General features: G+C 36.2%; 1 protein-coding gene across 1 annotated transcript; it reads left to right on the forward strand.

Annotated features, from left to right (window-relative positions):
- The first annotated feature begins 4,417 nt into the window (after window positions 1–4,417).
- Window positions 4,418–7,307, forward strand: LOC111189862 (uncharacterized). The gene is made up of 7 exons (XM_049463064.1): window positions 4,418–4,616; window positions 5,020–5,070; window positions 5,146–5,190; window positions 5,269–5,333; window positions 5,420–5,618; window positions 5,888–6,088; window positions 6,671–7,307. The coding sequence occupies exons 1-7, from the start codon at window positions 4,479–4,481 to the stop codon at window positions 6,761–6,763; spliced, it is 792 nt and encodes a 263-aa protein (XP_049319021.1). The 5' UTR covers window positions 4,418–4,478; the 3' UTR covers window positions 6,764–7,307.
- The last annotated feature ends 11,263 nt before the right edge of the window (window positions 7,308–18,570 follow it).

Raw genomic sequence — 18,570 nt, forward strand, 5'->3', positions numbered from 1 at the left:
TGTATACTGTATAATATTTATTTTAATTATTGAATATATAATTAACAATTTAATATATAATGAAAAAAATATTTAATAAAATTATATTTTAAAAACCTTTGTGAGCCATACTGCACAAAAAATGAATAAAAAGCTAATGTTCCAATGTGATTTCAAATAATTTTTTCATCTTGGGCCTGACCAAATACACATGATATGAAATTGAAGTCTCCTATGTTAAGGAAAACCTAGAATTAGCCTGGCCTGAGCTGATTTTATACTGTAAAATGAATTAGCAACATGACATACGAGCCATAATGCACCAAAAATTGAATATTAAGCTGACGTTCCAGTATGATTTTGAAGGACTTTTTCATTTTGGACCAGAACAAATAAACATGAGATGAAGAGTTCTAGTATTCACAAAATCGCACTGGAATCACTGGCTTTATATTCATTAATTTTTGTGCATTATAGCTTGTATGCCATGTTGCCAGTTCGTTTTAAAGTATAAAGTATTTCAGGTTCTTCTTAAAGTAGAAGACTAAAACTCATTATATCATGTGTATTTGGCATGGCCCAAGATTAAATATCCTTCAAAATCGTACTTGACCATCAGCTTATATTAAATTTTTGCTGCATTATGGCTGTGTATGCTATGTTGCTAATTCATTTTACAGTATAAAATCAGCTCGGGCCAGGCTAATTCTAGGTTTTCCTTAAAATAGGAGACTAGAATTTCATATCATTTATCAGTATCAGTATTTGGTCTGGCCCAAGATGAAAAAATTCTTAAAATCACACTGGATTTTTTTTTTGAGCGCAACGGCTTTTAAAATATTATTGTATTTTTTTAAATTATATATAAAATGTATTAATTTAATATTCAGTAATTAAAATAAATATTTTACAGTTAACAGTTAGCTCTGGCCAGGCTAATGCCAGGTTTTCCCTTAAGGTAGGAGGCTAATTCTCTATTTAAGATGTTTTCTACTTAGGAAATGAATGAATTACACTAGAACAGAAAATAAGTGGAAGGTCGTGTATATAAAATTGCATTTTATAACATAATGTATATTTACATAGTTAATAAACAGCTGTACTGCTTTTCTTCATTATAGCTCCTTCAGTGTTGATATGTGAGGTGTTAAATATAATATGCGGAACAGTTTGTGAACGCTCCCTTTAGTTCACGGTGGTTCAGTGAAGCGGCAGCTGCGAATATCAAACCAACTTCAGCCTCATATTATTTATTCAGTAGAAACAAAAGAAATCTTTCATAGATAGTTACCAAGATTCTGATTTTGTATAAAAATAGTGTAACAAAAACAAAGTAATGTAACAACAAATATTATTGTGCACGAAATTATATAGCACACCCCTTGTTCTAATATGAATTTATGATATGCATTTTATTTTACTTTTTGTACATGTTTAGACACTGTCCCAACTTAATTCTTCTTTTTTTTTGTTTTTTTTTAGGTGAAGTGTTGTCGCCGCTGCCAACTAAATGACCCCATGAAGACGGGGACACCAGTGTTACATTCTATTAAGGTATTCCAAATTCTGTTTTGTTTAATAGAGAAAATAAATGTTTTGAAAGGTAATGGAAAATATGTGTTTAGGTGAAGGCTGCATGGGAGGTGATTGGCCTGGATTTAATTGGCCCACTGCGAGAAACTGGTAAAAAAAACAAGTATGTGTTGACCATGACTGATTTATATACAAAGTGGGTTGTTGCTGAGCCACTGCAAAATAAGACTGCAACTGAAGTGTCAGCAGCCATCATAAAGACACTCTACTTGTTCGGCATGGTCAAGAAAATTATTACTGACCAAGGGAGAGAGTTCGTTAATGAGGTAAAAGTCTAGTATAATGTGAATTCTTAACATTGATATTTATCTTAATTAGCACACATGTTTTTCTGACATTCTGCTATGCACACTGTATTTCCTTTTTGATGATTTGCACACAGCTGAATGAAAACATCTTTGCAACTCTGAAAATCAAACATGCTGTCTCAAGTGCCTACCACCCTCAGACAAATGGGCAGGTAATTTTCAACATAATTTTATTTGACATTTCCCTGTAATGTTAAAAAAAATTAGGAAATGTTTTAACTGTTGTTGTTTTTTATATATATATAGGATGAGCGAACAAATCAAAATGTCAAACGTGTATTGCGGAAGTATGTAAATGAAAGCCATAATGATTGGGACATCCATTTACCTGCAGTTGTGTATGGTATTAACACTGCTAAGCAAGTGGGTATTCATTATACATTCATTATGGTCGATATATAATGTAATCGATATATAATGTTTTATTTCTGATAACTTAATTTGTTTTTAACCAGTCTTCAACCAGGCACACCCCGTATTTCTTATTCTTCCATCGGCACCCTCATTTGCCAGAGGTTATGAACGCCTGTCCCATGGGAGAAGACTTTAAAATTGCTGACCCAGAAGATGATCTTGACACCCGAGTAAATGAAATGAAAATTTTAAATGAGAAGGTTAGGTCCAAATTCATGTAGTCTGACCACAGAAGTTTTTTTTAATTCAATGGCATGTAGTAAAGTGTAATTTTTTTTTTTCAGGTGCTTAGCAACATTGAAAATGCGCAGAAAAGACAACAAAAGTCTTACAGGAACCGTAAGAGAAAGCTAATGAGCACAATCAGTCCTGGCGATGAGGTCTTGATTTCTCAAGATTTCAATATAAAACAGAGAAAAGACACCCTTGCTGACCGCCACAAAGGTCCTTTCACTGTGGATAGTATCTCTAAAAAGGGTGTGGCATCAGTGGTGAAAGATAATGGGACTCGATGTTGCATCAATGTCTCACGGCTAAGGCCTTTCTACAGGTTGGAAAGTAAGAGCTAAGTAGTGTTTTTTTTTGTAATGGTTGACATGTAAGGTGTATATTGTAAAGTTTATTTTATTAATATTAGACTTAATTTTTTTTATTGTCTCTTCAGATCATGGAGCAGTTCCATGTGTGTCACTTCAGGACCATGAGTATGGTACACCTGATGAAGCAACAGACCATCCTTATGCTTTTTCTGGAGAGAAATGGGAAAAAGACTTGGGTCCTCTCCAGGAAAAACTGGTAGGGGATGATTCCACCTAGCCCATTCCAAATTTCACTCTCCTTCACACACTGTTAGACACTACCAATAATTTTTTGCAATCGTATATTCAGACCATCTCTCACATACTTACACTCTCACACCATTCTCACCCCCCCTCCCTTGCTAACTCTTTTAATTGCAGTTGAAATATGTCCTGGACAAAAGCCTTCCAGCAGCAGAATTGATTGTTAAAGATGACAATATCTGTCTTACACGTGAGGACTTGTGGAGTCTTGGGTTAAATCAGTGCATGGAGTCTACTGTAAGTATATTCATGTTGCAGCATGCTTGCTCAAAGGCACAGAAATAGTTTTTTTTTTGTGTGTAATTTATGCCTTTATTTTGTTTTATTACGTCTAGATTGGGAATGCATGTTTTAAGATCATCAGAGAAGCTGCTCAAAAACATGTAATTAATTACAGAAGCTCAAACATTGTTATTTTGTATACTTCTTCATGGGTACTTGTATACATTTGCTAATCTTGTTGTGTTGTAAATAGGGGAAAGATGTTTACATTGCTGACATGTATGTGGTTCCCACATGGAAAACGATGAATGTGGACCCACTCTCAAGTTTACCGGTAAAGTGAAGTTAAACACACACACAGACAGACAGTTGCACATTAATGCAATGATTTCTGTACAATGCACAGTAGTTGAATGGTTGCATTTTCTTTCTCTACACCAGAACAATCTGTGTTCCAAGGATGCGATTTTGTTCCCTGCATGGAGTATGCAACAGAATCAACTGGATCACTATTTGCTATGTGTTGAGTTACAGTTTCAAAAAATAGATATTCAGATTTTTAGAATGAAGTTTGTTGATTAGCTTATCATTTTGAAATATGTCCATTGCAGGTTTTACTGGTTGTGGAGAGAGAGATCATTTCTCTAGATTCTGTACTCCCTGGTGGTTTTGGAGATGACTCGTACAAAACAATATTTAGGTTAAGAGAGAGGAAAAAGTTGCCCTTGTTCAGTGGCTTTTACCAATAATATTTTACGCAAGAGCCATGTTCTGTGGCTGCTGATTTACACAAAAGCCTTGTTCTATGGCTGATGATTTACAAAAAGCCTTGTTCTATGGCTGATGATTTACAAAAAGCCTTGTTCTATGGCTGAAAATTAACAAAAAGCCTTGTTCTATGGCTGATGATTTACAAAAAGCCTTGTTCTATGGCTGAAAATTAACAAAAAGCCTTGTTCTATGGCTAATGATTTACAAAAAGCCTTGTTCTATGGCTGATGATTTACAAAAAGCCTTGTTCTGTGGCTGCTTATTTATAGCTTTGTTCTTTTGTTTTATGTTTACGCAGAAGCCTTGTTCGATAGCTGTAGGATTAGGTCTCATTTTATGAAACTAGACCATGGAGAACAATTGTATGACTATAGGTTTCAGTAAGTGTGTGTCCATAATTAATTTTTTTTTCCATTTTATGTGCAGACATATTGCAGGCCAGATTGACCCAAGACCCTGGACAGAGAAGACCGGCAGAAGTTTTGATGTAAAGCCTTTTCTTTATTTTCTTACTGGGTTATATAAAACTCTGGACATCAGTTGGCTTAAATGTAATGTAAGACTATAGATATTTTCTTTTGAAGAGAATTTTCTACTGTGATTTTGGGAAACTGAGCCATGACTAGCCCACCAGTTGATACTTTTTGCTATATTCATTCGTCTTCTTTCCACCATACATTCTTTCTTGTCCAGACCTAGGGACTTTCTGTCTATTTTACACAATTTGAAACAATCTCTATCTTCAGCACATCTACTTCATGTATTAATGGCTTTTGGCAGTAACTCAGTAAGGGGGAACCTAAGCTTACTTTAGTGAAGCACTTGTCTACATCTGTTTCTATTGGTTCAACACCTTTACTTAACAGTAATATTTAATATTTTGTTTCCAGCACTTCCCTCAACAAACTTCTGGGAACTACTGTGGCATCCTTATACTCATTGTAAGCATCCTTTTAAGTTGTGATAAGCAGCATTTTGAGTTATTGGGTATAATAGAGAGATTTATTTTTTTACAGTATGCCCTCTGTATCTGCACCAATACCCCATTTATCTTCACAGAGGTCAGTTGCATCTATTAATATAGAAAAAATATTTCAAACCCCACCCCAATCGTCTGATCATTGTTATATATGTTTTAGAATGATGTGCCATTAATCCGCCAGTGGTGGTGCATCCTACTGATGGAAAGATTTCAGATTGAAGGGTAAGGCCACTCTGCTAAAGTATTCATGCCTTTTCTGCATTTTATTTCATTTGATTACCTGCTGATTAAGTTTTTTGATTCAACAGACATGGCCAGAGGTTTGCTTTCTGGACTGACAAGGCTAGCAGGCTATTGCAAGGGACCCTTCAGCCACTTTTTAGGGTATCTAGGTCAATCACTTCAGACATTCCACCTCATGTGCAAACCATGGTCAACCGCACAGCCCAAGAAAAGAAGCTGGTAGACTTTGCTGTACAAGACCATGGAGTCCGGCAACATTTGTTGGTATGTTTGTCACACATTAACAATGTTTGTTATTTACAATTTGCACATTGTTTTACCATTACAGTGTTATAAGCAAATAAGCAAAAGGCCTTATAATTCATGCTTGTTGTCACCATGTGTTGGGGGACCTTTTTTTTTTTTTTTTTTTTTAATGTGGATTTACAGTCCAAAACTTTTAACATAAACTACTTTTGACATTCAACTAGAAATGTTAAATGTTTGCTCATGTTTTGATGAAGTGCTTTTGGCACTTTGCCTTTTGACCTAAGGGTGTACTCTGTGGAAAAGAGCCTTCGAAGTGGCTCAGCAGAATCCAGAAGGGATCATCTCTACGGGTGCCAGTGTACCTGGACTCGGAGGAAGAACAGGACTCCCTATTTTTCTATCTTCAGGATGTCCTGAAATCTGCACCAGTAGAATTCCACATTGAGGATCAAGTGCAGTTCATTTTGGATGTTTTGTTCCCAGAGGTAAGGTTACTAGGTATGCAGTAAATATCTATTAACAATGTTAAATAGCCTGTTGTGACTTAAGTTACATAAAATTTTTAATCAAATGTATCTTTTTTTAAAATCCAATAGAGTAGTACTGTGAGACCATGATAACCACAATACATTTTCTCAGACAGTTATTGGGTCATTTTCAGCAGTGACACAAACGCTAATGCTGGAGTTTTTAAACACCTCAGTTTCACTTGCTTGACCTGAATAGTCCACCGGCGGTGGACATCCAGTGAGCATTGATGAAGGACTAGAGTATTGACAGCACCAACTATGCAGCAACAGACTCAGAGCTTCTATCTGACTTTACATATACACTGTGGTGCAGATAGGTAGGAGTGTCTAATAGAATGAGAGACAATAAATGGACACAGTGTTTAAAAACTCCAGCAGCACTGATATATCTGATCCACTCACTGTACCAGCACAACATGCACTAACACCTCATACACCACCACCATTGCTAATCACTTCTAATCACTGCACTGCAGTGCTGAATCTTTATAATGCAGTTTTATAATTTATATTTAATTTTTTTAACCCTTTTGTTAGTGCATCACCCAAGCCATGTCTACACTACAGGGAATAACTATACAAGAGGCTGAAGAGTTGTTTCTTTCAGGTCCTAACTACAGCAGAAGGTAAAAACAGTTACCTGTGTTTGAAATATCTGTATGAATGTTTATTTATTGTGACTACCATTTTAATTGGGTGGGTGGTTGCGTGTTTGTGTCGGGGTACTTTGAGTTGGGGAGGGTGGAAATCAGTTGGATTTCTTTTTCTTCATCCTCCATACTTTAGCGGCGCAACAACAAACACTGTAACACAACACTACATGCCCCTCTGTAGCCTAATAGGGAGAGGCAGTAAGAGCACTGTCGTGGGGAGCTTTTTAACTGTACCGCGGAGCTCAGCTAGTTAAAGAAACAGTCCGGGGTCTCCGTTCTCGTATTTGGTCTTCATAATGCATGCATAATGTTGTTACCCCTGTCTTAACTTTTGGAACATGTTACAGGCATCAAATTCAAAATGAGTGAATATTTGCAACATTAAATTTCTTGTCTTTGTAGTGTATTCAATTGAATGAGTTAAAAAGAATTTGCAAATTGTAATCTGTTTCTGTTTTCTTTTTTTCCCTTTATTTTTTAAATATGTAAACTTTATGAATTAAACGTAAATTTAATATAAATCTTTGTTTTATGTCTTTCTTTGAGCTTCCAGACAAAGTTTTTCTCTCATTAACACTAATTGAGTAAACAGAATACTCTATTTAAACCAATGGTAAATTCCTTATTAGTGTTTCCTATAATAATATATAATAATCATATTGATGTACTGATGTACAAAGTGGTTATTTACATAAATTTTATGTACAAATAGCTTGTAGCTTGTAGTAGTAGGAATAACATTGTAGGTTCCTGAACCTCCTAGTTCTTAGAAAACAAATTCACCAACAGTAAAAGACAAAGTACCTTCAGTTACAAAAGTTTTGCTTAACTTGTGTTGGGCACTGGACCAAGTTCGGTGGCAGGATCTCAGCCAGCTTCAAGAACAGTCAGAAACCAGTGTAGGCCCAGTCCTGGTCCTACGTTCAAAAAGACACTGGGCCGAGTCCGGTGACCGAATCTCAGCCAGCTTTGAGGAGTCAGAAACCGAATAAGGCCCAGACTTGGTCCTACATTCAAAAAGACACTGGGCCGAGTCCGGTGACCGACTCTCAGCCAGCTTCGAGGAGTCAGAAACCGAATAAGGCCCAGACTTGGTCCTACGTTCAAAAATACACTGGGCCGAGTCCGGTGGCCGGTTCTGGGCCACCTTTGAGGACAGTCAGAAACCAGCTAAGGCCCAGTACTGGGCCAGCACTCGGTGGCTATCTGGGTAGCTAAACATTCCCCTCTGAAATAAAGTAGTTAACATTAGCTAACCTAGCTAAAACATTCCACTCTGAAATAAAGTAGTTAACTTAACATTAGCTAACCTAGCTAAAACATTCACCTCTGAAATAAAGTAGTTAACTTAACATTAGCTAACCTAGCTAAACATTCCCCTCTGAAATAAAGTAGTTAACATTAGCTAACCTAGCTAAAACATTCCACTCTGAAATAAAGTAGTTAACTTAACATTAGCTAACCTAGCTAAACATTCCCCTCTGAAATAAAGTAATTAACTTAACATTAGCTAACCTAGCTAAACATTCCCCTCTGAAATAAAGTAGTTAACATTAACTAACCTAGCTAAACATTCTACTCTGAAATAAAGTAGTTCACTTAACATTAGCTAACCTAGCTAAACATTCCCCTCTGAAATAAAGTAGTTAACTTAACATTAGCTAACCTAGCTAAAACATTCCCCTCTGAAATAAAGTAGTTAACTTAACATTAGCTAACCTAGCTAAACATTCCCCTCTGAAACAAAGTAGTTAACATTAGCTAACCTAGCTAAACATTCCACTCTGAAATAAAGTAGTTAACTTAACATTAGCTAACCTAGCTAAACATTCCCCTCTGAAATAAAGTAGTTAACATTAACTAACCTAGCTAAACATTCTACTCTGAAATAAAGTAGTTAACTTAACATTAGCTAACCTAGCTAAACATTCCCCTCTGAAATAAAGTAGTTAACTTAACACTAGCTAACCTAGCTAAACATCCCCCTCTGAAATAAAGTAGTTAACTTAAAATTAGCTAACCTAGCTAAACATTCCCCTCTGAAATAAAGTAGTTCACTTCCCAGATAGCCACCGAGTGCTGGCCCAGTACTGGGCCTTAGCTGGTTTCTGACTGTCCTCAAAGGTGGCCCAGAACCGGCCACCGGACTCGGCCCAGTGTATTTTTGAACGTAGGACCAAGTCTGGGCCTTATTCGGTTTCTGACTCCTCGAAGCTGGCTGAGAGTCGGTCACCGGACTCGGTCCAGTGTCTTTTTGAACGCAGGACCAAGTCTGGGCCTTATTCGGTTTCTGACTCCTCGAAGCTGGCTGAGAGTCGGTCACCGGACTCGGCCCAGTGTCTTTTTGAACGTAGGACCAAGTCTGGGCCTTATTCGGTTTCTGACTCCTCAAAGCTGGCTGAGATTCGGTCACCGGACTCGGCCCAGTGTCTTTTTGAACGTAGGACCAGGACTGGGCCTACACTGGTTTCTGACTGTTCTTGAAGCTGGCTGAGATCCTGCCACCGAACTTGGTCCAGTGCCCAACACAAGTTAAGCAAAACTTTTGTAACTGAAGGTACTTTGTCTTTTACTGTTGGTGAATTTGTTTTCTAAGAACTAGGAGGTTCAGGAACCTACAATGTTATTCCTACTACTACAAGCTACAAGCTATTTGTACATAAAATTTATGTAAATAACCACTTTGTACATCAGTACATCAATATGATTATTATATATTATTATAGGAAACACTAATAAGGAATTTACCATTGGTTTAAATAGAGTATTCTGTTTACTCAATTAGTGTTAATGAGAGAAAAACTTTGTCTGGAAGCTCAAAGAAAGACATAAAACAAAGATTTATATTAAATTTATGTTTAATTCATAAAGTTTACATATTTAAAAAATAAAGGGAAAAAAAGAAAACAGAAACAGATTACAATTTGCAAATTCTTTTTAACTCATTCAATTGAATACACTACAAAGACAAGAAATTTAATGTTGCAAATATTCACTCATTTTGAATTTGATGCCTGTAACATGTTCCAAAAGTTAAGACAGGGGTAACAACATTATGCATGCATTATGAAGACCAAATACGAGAACGGAGACCCCGGACTGTTTCTTTAACTAGCTGAGCTCCGCGGTACAGTTAAAAAGCTCCCCACGACAGTGCTCTTACTGCCTCTCCCTATTAGGCTACAGAGGGGCATGTAGTGTTGTGTTACAGTGTTTGTTGTTGCGCCGCTAAAGTATGGAGGATGAAGAAAAAGAAATCCAACTGATTTGAAAGAATCAGGAAAAAATTGAATTGTGACCCCAAGAATCAATTTTGAATCGAATTTTGGGATTCCCAAAGATTCACAGCCCTACTTTGTATAATGAAAAACATTGGTTTAATAGGTTCGCCCAAACAAAGGTTTGGCACCTGTGGACTTCTTGTTACTTTTTACCGTATTTATTTTTATTTGTATCTGTTTTAATACGTGGTACCTTTGCCAAGTAAAACTCAATATTAACTCAACTTAATATTGAGATGATTGGTTTTAAGAAATTTGCATCGGCCTAAAACATTTTCACAGTACTGTACATATACACACATACTGTATAGGTTTTTGTGTGTGTGTGTTTGAGCTGTACTATGGAGGACCAAAAATGACATAAGTATAAATAAATAAATGCAAATATAAATGTAGAAATAATAAATATATACATGAATAAATGAATAAATAAATAAATGTTGAAATAAATAAATAAATATATAAATAAATGCACATATAAATGAATGAATGAATGAATGAATATTTGCATAGGTAAATAAATTAATTAATACATTTCTTATTTATTTATATATTTATTTATATATTTACTTATATGTGCATTTATTTATTTATTCATTCATTTATTTATTTCAACATTTATTCATTTATTTATTTCAACACTTATTTATTCATTCATTTATTTATTTCCACATTTCTTCATTTATTTATTTATCTCCACCGTCCTGTACTTCCGGTATCAGTGAGACAGAACAAAAGGGACGGCACAGCAACATCGCGGCTATAACCCCTACTGCAGTAACAACTGCTGAAAATGAATGAGGGTCAACAGCTTAAAAATGTCGCCGCTGCAGGCCAAGGCAGGAGCAGTGTCACTACCCGATCTGTACCCCCTGCCCGATTTGTTCCGCGCATGCGCACGCATTGAAAACTGAGCAGGGGCACAGATCAGGTAGCCACGGCTGTTACACCAGCCGTTGTGCGCATGCGTCAACAGTTTTCGGCTCTGTGAGGTCGCTGCTCAAGCTTAACTTCCGTTTTCTGAATTATAGATAGACTGATAGGTGTTTAAACTAAATATATTTCGAAAATCAAACAAAATAATCTATTAAAATGTATGTATGTGGTGTTTTTTTTTTACATATGACAAGTCTGTAAACTACTTCACATTTTATTAACTTAATTACACCTTTAGCGATAAGATTAACATCTACATGCTCAAGTATCAATTTATAATGCTTACCATGAATTAATGAATTAATAAATTCATAAATAAATAGAGCCAGAACACAATAATTCGCATAGGCTAACTAGCAGTTTATCTTTCTGTAATCTAGATAGACTGGGAGATATAAATAAGTAAAATACAAACATCAACTAGAAAATAATGTTCTTTGTTCTTAAGCAGTTGATATATAAACTGTGCATTTTATGCTTTGTCAAATTTAGTATTACAGGGTGTATGAGGCATTTAAAAAATTTAATTTGTTTACCATTATAACAAACCTGTTTGGGTTATATCCATTATATGGGGTGGTGGTGTGGTCTTTGACCATTTGTAGTATTCCTCAAGCTAACAAAGAGTTTATTAATAAAAAACATTTATTTTTGCTTAAAATACACAGCAGAATGTTTAGAAATGGGAACTAAATACCATGTCTCCAAATGTGGTCCTGTATCAATATGCTACTAACCATTAAAAATAAGGTACAACACATTTATCAAAATACCAGTTTATTTTCTTCTCAGAGAAAGCATGAGAGCAAAAAGCAAAACAAAAGAAAAACATCCCTCTCAACACACAACCACCCAGCCACTCCCACCCTACCTCACCCCACCTCACCCCGCCCCACTCCCACCTCACCCTGCCCCACTCCCACCTCACCCCGCCCCACTCCCACCTCACCTCACCCCAACACACCCCACCTCACCCCAACACACCCCACCCCACCTCAACACACCCCACCTCACCCCACTCCCACCCCACCTCACCCCAACACACCCAACCCCCCCGACACAAACACCCACCACAACACAAAAACCCACCCTCCCCAACTCAAAGTACCCCGACACAAACACGCAACCACCCACCCAATTAAAATGGTAGTCACAATAAATAAACATTCATACAGATATTTCAAACACAGGTAACTGTTTTTACCTTCTGCTGTAGTTAGGACCTGAAAGAAACAACTCTTCAGCCTCTTGTATAGTTATTCCCTGTAGTGTAGACATGGCTTGGGTGATGCACTAACAAAAGGGTTAAAAAAATTAAATATAAATTATAAAACTGCATTATAAAGATTCAGCACTGCAGTGCAGTGATTAGAAGTGATTAGCAATGGTGGTGGTGTATGAGATGTTAGTGCATGTTGTGCTGGTACAGTGAGTGGATCAGATATATCAGTGCTGCTGGAGTTTTTAAACACTGTGTCCATTTATTGTCTCTCATTCTATTAGACACTCCTACCTATCTGCACCACAGTGTATATGTAAAGTCAGATAGAAGCTCTGAGTCTGTTGCTGCATAGTTGGTGCTGTCAATACTCTAGTCCTTCATCAATGCTCACTGGATGTCCACCGCCGGTGGACTATTCAGGTCAAGCAAGTGAAACTGAGGTGTTTAAAAACTCCAGCATTAGCGTTAGTGTCACTGCTGAAAATGACCCAATAACTGTCTGAGAAAATGTATTGTGGTTATCATGGTCTCACAGTACTACTCTATTGGATTTTAAAAAAAGATACATTTGATTAAAATTTTTATGTAACTTAAGTCACAACAGGCTATTTAACATTGTTAATAGATATTTACTGCATACCTAGTAACCTTACCTCTGGGAACAAAACATCCAAAATGAACTGCACTTGATCCTCAATGTGGAATTCTACTGGTGCAGATTTCAGGACATCCTGAAGATAGAAAAATAGGGAGTCCTGTTCTTCCTCCGAGTCCAGGTACACTGGCACCCGTAGAGATGATCCCTTCTGGATTCTGCTGAGCCACTTCGAAGGCTCTTTTCCACAGAGTACACCCTTAGGTCAAAAGGCAAAGTGCCAAAAGCACTTCATCAAAACATGAGCAAACATTTAACATTTCTAGTTGAATGTCAAAAGTAGTTTATGTTAAAAGTTTTGGACTGTAAATCCACATTAAAAAAAAAAAAAAAAAAAAAAGTCCCCCAACACATGGTGACAACAAGCATGAATTATAAGGCCTTTTGCTTATTTGCTTATAACACTGTAATGGTAAAACAATGTGCAAATTGTAAATAACAAACATTGTTAATGTGTGACAAACATACCAACAAATGTTGCCGGACTCCATGGTCTTGTACAGCAAAGTCTACCAGCTTCTTTTCTTGGGCTGTGCGGTTGACCATGGTTTGCACATGAGGTGGAATGTCTGAAGTGATTGACCTAGATACCCTAAAAAGTGGCTGAAGGGTCCCTTGCAATAGCCTGCTAGCCTTGTCAGTCCAGAAAGCAAACCTCTGGCCATGTCTGTTGAATCAAAAAACTTAATCAGCAGGTAATCAAATGAAATAAAATGCAGAAAAGGCATGAATACTTTAGCAGAGTGGCCTTACCCTTCAATCTGAAATCTTTCCATCAGTAGGATGCACCACCACTGGCGGATTAATGGCACATCATTCTAAAACATATATAACAATGATCAGACAATTGGGGTGGGGTTTGAAATATTTTTTCTATATTAATAGATGCAACTTACCTCTGTGAAGATAAATGGGGTATTGGTGCAGATACAGAGGGCATACTGTAAAAAAATAAATCTCTCTATTATACCCAATAACTCAAAATGCTGCTTATCACAACTTAAAAGGATGCTTACAATGAGTATAAGGATGCCACAGTAGTTCCCAGAAGTTTGTTGAGGGAAGTGCTGGAAACAAAATATTAAATATTACTGTTAAGTAAAGGTGTTGAACCAATAGAAACAGATGTAGACAAGTGCTTCACTAAAGTAAGCTTAGGTTCCCCCTTACTGAGTTACTGCCAAAAGCCATTAATACACGAAGTAGATGTGCTGAAGATAGAGATTGTTTCAAATTGTGTAAAATAGACAGAAAGTCCCTAGGTCTGGACAAGAAAGAATGTATGGTGGAAAGAAGACGAATGAATATAGCAAAAAGTATCAACTGGTGGGCTAGTCATGGCTCAGTTTCCCAAAATCACAGTAGAAAATTCTCTTCAAAAGAAAATATCTATAGTCTTACATTACATTTAAGCCAACTGATGTCCAGAGTTTTATATAACCCAGTAAGAAAATAAAGAAAAGGCTTTACATCAAAACTTCTGCCGGTCTTCTCTGTCCAGGGTCTTGGGTCAATCTGGCCTGCAATATGTCTGCACATAAAATGGGAAAAAAAATTAATTATGGACACACACTTACTGAAACCTATAGTCATACAATTGTTCTCCATGGTCTAGTTTCATAAAATGAGACCTAATCCTACAGCCATCGAACAAGGCTTCTGCGTAAACATAAAACAAAAGAACAAAGCTATAAATAAGCAGCCATAGAACAAGGCTTTTTGTAAATCATCAGCCATAGAACAAGGCTTTTTGTAAATCATTAGCCATAGAACAAGGCTTTTTGTTAATTTTCAGCCATAGAACAAGGCTTTTTGTAAATCATCAGCCATAGAACAATGCTTTTTGTTAATTTTCAGCCATAGAACAAGGCTTTTTGTAAATCATCAGCCATAGAACAAGGCTTTTTGTTAATTTTCAGCCATAGAACAAGGCTTTTTGTAAATCATCAGCCATAGAACAAGGCTTTTTGTAAATCATCAGCCATAGAACAAGGCTTTTGTGTAAATCAGCAGCCACAGAACATGGCTCTTGCGTAAAATATTATTGGTAAAAGCCACTGAACAAGGGCAACTTTTTCCTCTCTCTTAACCTAAATATCGTTTTGTACGAGTCATCTCCAAAACCACCAGGGAGTACAGAATCTAGAAAAATGATCTCTCTCTCCACAACCAGTAAAACCTGCAATGGACATATTTCAAAATGATAAGCTAATCAACAAACTTCATTCTAAAAATCTGAATATCTATTTTTTGAAACTGTAACTCAACACATAGCAAATAGTGATCCAGTTGATTCTGTTGCATACTCCATGCAGGGAACAAAATCGCATCCTTGGAACACAGATTGTTCTGGTGTAGAGAAAGAAAATGCAACCATTCAACTACTGTGCATTGTACAGAAATCATTGCATTAATGTGCAACTGTCTGTCTGTGTGTGTGTTTAACTTCACTTTACCGGTAAACTTGAGAGTGGGTCCACATTCATCGTTTTCCATGTGGGAACCACATACATGTCAGCAATGTAAACATCTTTCCCCTATTTACAACACAACAAGATTAGCAAATGTATACAAGTACCCATGAAGAAGTATACAAAATAACAATGTTTGAGCTTCTGTAATTAATTACATGTTTTTGAGCAGCTTCTCTGATGATCTTAAAACATGCATTCCCAATCTAGACGTAATAAAACAAAATAAAGGCATAAATTACACACAAAAAAAAACTATTTCTGTGCCTTTGAGCAAGCATGCTGCAACATGAATATACTTACAGTAGACTCCATGCACTGATTTAACCCAAGACTCCACAAGTCCTCACGTGTAAGACAGATATTGTCATCTTTAACAATCAATTCTGCTGCTGGAAGGCTTTTGTCCAGGACATATTTCAACTGCAATTAAAAGAGTTAGCAAGAGTCTCAAATGGTGTGAGAGTGTAAGTATGTGAGAGATGGTCTGAATATACGATTGCAAAAAATTATTGGTAGTGTCTAACAGTGTGTGAAGGAGAGTGAAATTTGGAATGGGCTAGGTGGAATCATCCCCTACCAGTTTTTCCTGGAGAGGACCCAAGTCTTTTTCCCATTTCTCTCCAGAAAAAGCATAAGGATGGTCTGTTGCTTCATCAGGTGTACCATACTCATGGTCCTGAAGTGACACACATGGAACTGCTCCATGATCTGAAGAGACAATAAAAAAAATTAAGTCTAATATTAATAAAATAAACTTTACAATATACACCTTACATGTCAACCATTACAAAAAAAACACTACTTAGCTCTTACTTTCCAACCTGTAGAAAGGCCTTAGCCGTGAGACATTGATGCAACATCGAGTCCCATTATCTTTCACCACTGATGCCACACCCTTTTTAGAGATACTATCCACAGTGAAAGGACCTTTGTGGCGGTCAGCAAGGGTGTCTTTTCTCTGTTTTATATTGAAATCTTGAGAAATCAAGACCTCATCGCCAGGACTGATTGTGCTCATTAGCTTTCTCTTACGGTTCCTGAAAGACTTTTGTTGTCTTTTCTGCGCATTTTCAATGTTGCTAAGCACCTGAAGAAAAAAAAAATTACACTTTACTACATGCCATTGAATTAAAAAAAAACTTCTGTGGTCAGACTACATGAATTTGGACCTAACCTTCTCATTTAAAATTTTCATTTCATTTACTCGGGTGTCAAGATCATCTTCTGGGTCAGCAATTTTAAAGTCTTCTCCCATGGGACAGGCGTTCATAACCTCTGGCAAATGAGGGTGCCGATGGAAGAATAAGAAATACGGGGTGTGCCTGGTTGAAGACTGGTTAAAAACAAATTAAGTTATCAGAAATAAAACATTATATATCGATTACATTATATATCAACCATAATGAATGTATAATGAATACCCACTTGCTTAGCAGTGTTAATACCATACACAACTGCAGGTAAATGGATGTCCCAATCATTATGGCTTTCATTTACATACTTCCGCAATACACGTTTGACATTTTGATTTGTTCGCTCATCCTATATATATATAAAAAACAACAACAATTAAAACATTTCCTAATTTTTTTTAACATTACAGGGAAATGTCAAATAAAATTATGTTGAAAATTACCTGCCCATTTGTCTGAGGGTGGTAGGCACTTGAGACAGCATGTTTGATTTTCAGAGTTGCAAAGATGTTTTCATTCAGCTGTGTGCAAATCATCAAAAAGGAAATACAGTGTGCATAGCAGAATGTCAGAAAAACATGTGTGCTAATTAAGATAAATATCAATGTTAAGAATTCACATTATACTAGACTTTTACCTCATTAACGAACTCTCTCCCTTGGTCAGTAATAATTTTCTTGACCATGCCGAACAAGTAGAGTGTCTTTATGATGGCTGCTGACACTTCAGTTGCAGTCTTATTTTGCAGTGGCTCAGCAACAACCCACTTTGTATATAAATCAGTCATGGTCAACACATACTTGTTTTTTTGACCAGTTTCTCGCAGTGGGCCAATTAAATCCAGGCCAATCACCTCCCATGCAGCCTTCACCTAAACACATATTTTCCATTACCTTTCAAAACATTTATTTTCTCTATTAAACAAAACAGAATTTGGAATACCTTAATAGAATGTAACACTGGTGTCCCCATCTTCATGGGGTCATTTAGTTGGCAGCGGCGACAACACTTCACCTAAAAAAAAACAAAAAAAAGAAGAATTAAGTTGGGACAGTGTCTAAACATGTACAAAAAGTAAAATAAAATGCATATCATAAATACATATTAGAACAAGGGGTGTGCTATATAATTTCGTGCACAATAATATTTGTCGTTACATTACTTTGTTTTTGTTACACTATTTTTATACAAAATCAGAATCTTGGTAACTATCTATGAAAGATTTCTTTTGTTTCTACTGAATAAATAATATGAGGCTGAAGTTGGTTTGATATTCGCAGCTGCCGCTTCACTGAACCACCGTGAACTAAAGGGAGCGTTCACAAACTGTTCCGCATATTATATTTAACACCTCACATATCAACACTGAAGGAGCTATAATGAAGAAAAGCAGTACAGCTGTTTATTAACTATGTAAATATACATTATGTTATAAAATGCAATTTTATATACACGACCTTCCACTTATTTTCTGTTCTAGTGTAATTCATTCATTTCCTAAGTAGAAAACATCTTAAATAGAGAATTAGCCTCCTACCTTAAGGGAAAACCTGGCATTAGCCTGGCCAGAGCTAACTGTTAACTGTAAAATATTTATTTTAATTACTGAATATTAAATTAATAAATTTTATATATAATTTAAAAAATACAATAATATTTTAAAAGCCGTTGCGCTCAAAAAAAAAAATCCAGTGTGATTTTAAGAATTTTTTCATCTTGGGCCAGACCAAATACTGATACTGATAAATGATATGAAATTCTAGTCTCCTATTTTAAGGAAAACCTAGAATTAGCCTGGCCCGAGCTGATTTTATACTGTAAAATGAATTAGCAACATAGCATACACAGCCATAATGCAGCAAAAATTTAATATAAGCTGATGGTCCAGTACGATTTTGAAGGATATTTAATCTTGGGCCATGCCAAATACACATGATATAATGAGTTTTAGTCTTCTACTTTAAGAAGAACCTGAAATACTTTATACTTTAAAACGAACTGGCAACATGGCATACAAGCTATA

This window comes from Astyanax mexicanus, chromosome 13 (assembly GCF_023375975.1).
Source record: "Astyanax mexicanus isolate ESR-SI-001 chromosome 13, AstMex3_surface, whole genome shotgun sequence".
Taxonomy (NCBI): Eukaryota; Metazoa; Chordata; class Actinopteri; order Characiformes; family Acestrorhamphidae; genus Astyanax; species Astyanax mexicanus.

Coding starts and splice junctions, on each gene's coding strand:
- LOC111189862 (XM_049463064.1), top strand. CDS start 4,479: ATGGAGAACAATTGTATGACTATAGGTTTCAGTAAGTGTGTGTCCATA. Junction 4,617..5,019: donor AGACCGGCAGAAGTTTTGAT/GTAAAGCCTTTT, acceptor TTTTGTTTCCAG/CACTTCCCTCAACAAACTTC. Junction 5,334..5,419: donor GAAAGATTTCAGATTGAAGG/GTAAGGCCACTC, acceptor TTGATTCAACAG/ACATGGCCAGAGGTTTGCTT.